The sequence below is a fragment of the Protopterus annectens genome, chromosome 6.part0, assembly GCF_019279795.1.
Source record: "Protopterus annectens isolate FY-2018-M chromosome 6.part0, PAN1.0, whole genome shotgun sequence".
NCBI lineage: Eukaryota > Metazoa > Chordata > Ceratodontiformes > Protopteridae > Protopterus > Protopterus annectens.
Window position 1 is genome coordinate 733,198,280 of NC_056737.1, and position 6,497 is coordinate 733,204,776.

General features: G+C 38.4%; 1 protein-coding gene across 3 annotated transcripts in view; it reads right to left on the bottom strand.

Moving 5' to 3' along the window:
- TBPL2 (TATA-box binding protein like 2) overlaps nt 1-5,300 on the bottom strand; it is a 559,024-nt gene extending 553,724 nt beyond the window's left edge. For 2 of the 3 annotated variants that reach the window (XM_044074426.1, XM_044074424.1), the window contains exon 1: nt 4,887-5,300. In XM_044074426.1, coding sequence (XP_043930361.1) covers nt 4,887-4,937 — 51 coding nt within the window. In that variant the 5' untranslated portion in view covers nt 4,938-5,300. The remainder of the gene's footprint in view (nt 1-4,886) is intronic. The other variant, XM_044074425.1, reaches the window with a different exon arrangement.
- Nucleotides 5,301-6,497: the final 1,197 nt, after the last annotated feature.

Below are 6,497 nucleotides of genomic sequence, written 5' to 3' on the forward strand. Positions count from 1 at the left end.
CTCAATAGCTGTATAAAAACTGCTGTATCCACCCAAAGTAAGCATATGGCCAGAACACAAAAAAAGCCATCTTGGTAGCATTCTAGCATTAATAGACTATACCACAAAAGGAAAAATCTCATGGCGAAACCTAAGGGGAGCTGTACCCAGTAAGTTAGAAGCTCCCTCATCAGCCAAGTCCACAAAAAACAAACTCGAGGTAAGGATAGCCACCCAGATCAAGGACTATCACAGGGCTTTCTTCAGCTATGTCCAAAACCTCAGAGGTAATACACAGCAATGTACAGAACTGGATATAGCTAACCTGTAGGCTTACAAATTTGGTTCAAAGTTTAACCCCCACCCCCACCCCACCCCCACCACCAGATATTCTTCAGGAAATTCCAACAACTATCTCACCCCCCCCCCCAGCCATCACTAGAGAACAAGTCCTCAAGAAGCTTTCAAATGTCAAAAAAATACAGCATCAATATGTCCTGATGATATCCCATGATGCCTCTTTAACAGCATAAAACATGATCAGTTCCACTAGAATCACTATTTAACCACAGCCTTCAAACAGCCATTGTACCTGTTGAATGGAGGACTGCAACAGTTATATCACTGCACAAGGATGGCCATCCACAGACCCAGTAAACTATTTACCCATTAGCCTGATGAGCCTGCTTTGCAAAGCTGTGGAGAGGGTAATCATGACCATCATAAACAATAACACAGTTAACCTATAAACACACTGGGCCCTAATCAGTTTGGGTTTTTCAAGGGCAGGTCTTGCCTACTAAACCTGTTGGTCTTCTTTGAGAAGGTTACCAAAGCAATGGCCAAACTGCGGTGGTGGTGCTGCAGTAGCATTGTCGCCTCACAGTAAGACGTTGTCCTGTTCGATTCTCAGCTAGACCATCTTCTGTGTGGAGACATGCGTTAACGGGCGTACCTTCGTTGAAGGTTGTGCGTCAGGGCCAGCAACTCAGCACATAAAAATCTACTGCCAATCATTAGCGGACCGGAGTTCCGCTGTGGCAACCCCTAACCGGGAAAAGCCAAAAGACACAACAACCAAAGCAATGACCAATGATAAATAAGTACATACAGCCTACTTTGACCTGACCAAGGCATTTGACACAATACTCTACTTGGCATCAACAAGCTCATTAAATTGGGTATTAACCCATACATTACCTGCTGGATAGCCAGCTGGCTCACTGATAGGACCTGCAAACTTAGAAAAAGGCAACCTACCTCAACAAATAGATCAGTTATGAGTGGGGTCCTGTGACCTCTGACATTTGACATCCATTTCTTTGAAGTCAAGCCTAATGTCCAGTGTCTAAATCAGTTATAAATCCCACCCCCCCCCCAAAATACTAATATCCTCCAAGAAGGTCAGACATACAGTAGATATGCCGTCTAGGTCAAAACAAAACATTTTCTTGTTGTACTCTGCCCTCTTAAGACCTATCGTTGAGTACAATGCTCCCTTTGGAGTGTACCTCAGGCATATGCAGCAAATGGAGCTTCCACAGAGATTTCTCACAAAAAGAATACAAGGGGTAGAAAAGTACTCGGCAGACTGCCTCAAATCATCACTCTCTATAATCAGTTTCCTACAAGCTGCTGAGAGGTGACGTATGCCTAACCGACAATGCTTCCTCAGATTCTGCTCTAAATGGATTCATTACACATTCAGAAAACAAATGGCATCACAAACACTCACTGGGGAGGTTTAGGTCCTTAGATTAACATAAATAGGATGTGCTGGGAGGGCTAGATGTGTATCCCAGAGGCTCCCTTTCTCTGGGACAGACTTCCCATCCATCTGAAGCAGAGTTTTTTGCTGTATTTATTCAGACAGAGTTTGGATCAGTGGATGGGGAAACCACATATATACTCTTGTCTGCTACCCATGCTTCTACTAGAGAGATGAAGCTTATAATTGTTTGTCTAACCAAGAATATACACTACCAACAAAACATTTGGGAACCACTACCAATGAAATGTTATGTTAGGGAACTTGGCTAGGCTTAAAGTGGCCCCTTGGGTCATTAGCCTTGTATTCTATTATAATAGTATGAATGGACAACAAATAATGATGCTCCACAAATTCAGAGAAAGTTGAGAGCCAGGAGTTCTGCGTATTCTATTGCAGAGTTATAGCTGAATATACAAATAAGAGACCGCAATTTTAAGAGCCGAGCATCAAATGCAGATTGGTACTCAAACATTTCAAATAATCCCCATTCAATATACTGTTGAGGTTTACTAAGTGTGTATAAAACTGTTTTGATATGCAACTTATTATGAAAAGGCTTAAAAGCCAAATATTTTATTCAAATAATCCTACTGTACTCCAACATTACTAACAATCACAGAGGATACCATACAAGGAGGCACATATACCAGGAATTACACACATGGCATGCCAAATGCTATGTAGACCCAGATAGTAAAACCTTACACGAGGTGCATGTTGTACTAGAAATTTCTGACACACATACACTGCAGAGTAAATCCAAATAATAAAATTTAAGTTACTACAAACAACCTAACGAAATGAGGAAATTAATATACCGATTTGGTCACCAGTAATCCAAGTTTGCTTTGCATAATTCTTGAGGATCTTCTTTCTCCCCACACAGTAAAATAAATAAAAATTTAAAGAACCTGAAGTAGGTTTTCAGCTGCAGTTCAAAGTATTTAATTAGAGATTTTATTGTGGCACACTTACTAGGAGACAACTAAAAGTTCTTTAATTTCTCCAAATGATCTTCTGAACGGTCTTTTATAGTACAGCAGTCCTAGAAATAAGAAAATGAAAAGCCAGCAAGGAAATAGAAGAGAAAAAAAAAAAAAAAAGGAAATTTAAGCTTTGGTAGATTCTTTAGTAGCATTTGATCTTGAGAAAAGCCATTACTCTTGGCCATACATAATGGGGAAAAAAAAAAAAAAAAAAAAAGAGGATCACAGTAGTAAAAGTAAAAATGCAGTGACTGCAGCTTAAATCACTAGGGTCTAGTCTAGCACAACCCTTTAGAGGAGGTCTGTTAAAATATTGAAAATCAGAAGCACTAGGGCTTTTCAACTTTTGGTTTAACCTTCTTTTCTTAAGAAAAGAAAATATATCACACACACACACACACACACACACACACACACACACACAGTATTTATATTGTTTTTCTACTTCAGTCATCAAGCCTTATGGGGCACTACAGTGGTTGATACACCACCACAACAACTTTAGAGTAGCTGATTAAGATACGATTTTCTTAGTATCATCCATGCTGTCCAGCCTTCTTGTGTTATTTGCAGACTGTAAGGTTATTATACTTCCAGACCCATGAAATACAATTCACACCTAATACACAAACACACGTGCACATACACTAGATGCTCCCCATGCAGGCAAACTGCTCCTTATCTTTACAAGCACAGAATTCAGGATACGCATTGTCCAATATATGCAAGTGTGTATGTGTATTATTTGGGGGGGGGGGGCATGAGGAAAGAATTTAGGGAAGCTGTTCCAGAATATAAAGTCAAAGAGTAAACCAAGGGATGCATTGTCCAATATATGCGAGTGTGTGTATGTGCATTATTTGGGGGGTGGGGCATGAGGAAAAAATTTAGTGAAGCTGTTCCAGAATATAAAGTCAAAGAGTAAACCAAGGGATGCATATTTCTGGTTAGAAACTGGATACCATGACTACTACAACAGCCTTCCACAGAGAAAGTAGTGCAAAAAATATTAAAAGATAACTACAGATCAACTCCAAAGGCTCCTCAAAAAACACAACAGGAAACTAAACTGGCAACCAACTATGTACACTTGCATAGTCATACCTGAGAAATGCTTAAGACTTTAGAAAGAGCAAACATGAATTATCTGAAACATTGGCCAAGATAAAGATTGAAATCAAGTAAGTAATGTAGACTGTGGTTATGTGCATCTTTAGAATATTTAACTGCATCTTTAGAATATTTAACTAAAACTGCCCTTATAATGACAAGAATGCATATTTAATCTATTAGCATCCATGTACAGATAATATATGCCACTGTTCAGTGTCCTCCAGGAGTAGGCTAGGTATTCCCTGTCACAGCTTCCCAACACATGCTCTCCCTTATTACCACACGAACAAACAAGGATGACTTTCTCACATACTTTTGCTAATAGGCCACAACCTCTTATTTATCACATGCAGACACATTTGTGGATCCAACATGAAGTTTCAGGCTAAACAAACATTTTTTTTTATTAAATGATCCTGGAAGACCATATGTGACAGTTTTAAAGGGTTTTAGTTGGCTTCCTACAAAAGTAAATAAGCAGCTATAATCAAGCCCACCTCACCAATGTGCCAAGGCATGTGTCACCAAGTTGTAAATCAAACAAACTCAGCTAGGTATGCCACAAAAATAAGACGATCTAATAACAAGAAAGCTGGAGGAAGTACTTAAGAATGGTAGTACTCTCCATTTGCAAAGCAAGGCAATTTCTCATTAAACAGAAAACATACCTATACTTTTACTATGCATTAACACAAGTGCTGTGATTTTAATTTACGAGACAAGATAATATTATGCAAAATATTTACTGGAATAATTGCAGACTGAAATAAATAAACAAAATGTTACGATGATCACCAATACATTTCTACTAGCATCAAGCAGCTTGTCTTGCAACTCTAACAAATCCTTGTTGGGCTTTAGTATACTGTACATTATTACAGCGTATTGCTAGAAAGTTCGCATTGGTTTTAACTACATTTCTGCTCTTCATAAAACACTAGTATATCAGATTAGAAATATTTTAGCTCCATTGCACAATTAAAGAAAACATATAAGACTTGATTTTGTATCACACACAAATAAATAATAATACTTACATCTGCACTGCACTGATCCAAGTAACTCTCCAAGGATGTGTCTGCTTCCATGGTGGTTATGTGCCTCCAACTCTCAGCAAGCAAATGCGCCGATTAAAGTCAATGATAATCTGTAGTACCTTCAGAGCTAACACTGACTTTTATCCTAAGCAACCCTGAAATTACCTAACAAAAAGCATCTGTTAAGTTTGTCCCTGCTTAACTGGGAAGCATTATTTGTTCCCTGATAGCCACTTCACACGCGCGTCCTTACTCACTAAGATTTATAATTCATTTTATGACTTATCTCTGAGACTTACGGTACTGTGACTACTCATGAAGACAGTACACACTTGGGTAAGAGACTATGATCTTACAGACTGAGGCAAAACAGTTCACTTAGGAAAGAATGAGTCAATGTGGAAGCATCTAAGAATTAACAAGTGCAAATTATTAACCAATTAAGCTCATCAAGCAAGCACATTTAAGGCAGGCAGAAAAAAGCTGGCTAATCAAGTAAGCAGAACTATTGTCTAGGTTTGTTGTCAGCAAGAAGCACCTTAGAATTTATGAAGTTTGGGAAAAGGCAGCCTTGTGGAAAAATACAGACTGTAGGAAAACTATGACTGAGAATTGGCATTTCATATGCTGTACTAATTTCTGATGCTGGAGTATTTGCTGGTGTTGTGTATGTATTTATATATAATATAGAAGTAGATATATGTCTTGCTTTTTAAAGTTATACAGCAAAATCTCCATAGCTGCATAAGAACTGATGCCACAAACTGTCTATGTGAGCAAATGAAATACATGTGAAAAGAGAGGATGTATGTATTTATTTTGGTTACCTAGAATACAAAGAAGTGTGTAATGCAGTACTGAATATGTAAATTAAAACCCTACAGAGTTCAAAAGCAGATAAGGAGTTTGTCCATGTCTCTACCCAATAAGACATAAACACTTATTACTCATTCCACTATACAGAAACAGAATGTAATGGCCGATGAGGAACATTTAAACCAGCCAAGCCTTAGCAAGCTAAAAGTGTTTATAAATGACAAAGGATACAAAGAGGTCAGAACAGACTTTTTTATCAAGTAAGCTGCCTAGGTTTCCAATGACAGTGATGGTTTTAAGGGTGTTGTGGTTTATATGGGAGGTGCACAGGAGTTCCTGTTTGCTAGACTAAAGAATGCTACATTTTGTTTAGTGTTTAGCTTTACAGACTGTGAACTTGGCACTGTGAGGCTGTCAAGGTTAGGCCTTTTTGGAGTATCTGAGTGTGATCAGGAGAATTAATGATGGTTCCAAGCTTGTGGTCATCTGTAAATTTAGTCAGCCAGAGAAGAGGCATTCAGTGTCAGATTTCGCATCAGAGAAGTAAATGTAGACCACTGGTGATGTGCCCCTTGTAAGATAGTGTGCCATTAACTCTAATATAATACTGTCTGTCAGTGAGCCAGTTTGACAACTCGGGGTTACATGGGGACTTATATTAAGTTTAACCAGTTTGTCATTGATGCCAGTGTGATATAATGTCAAAAGTCTTAGCTAAATAAATATATGCTTTGTGCACAAAGTTATCCTTCTCTAGTGTTTTAGTGACTCATAGGTTCATAAGTGAGAACTAGG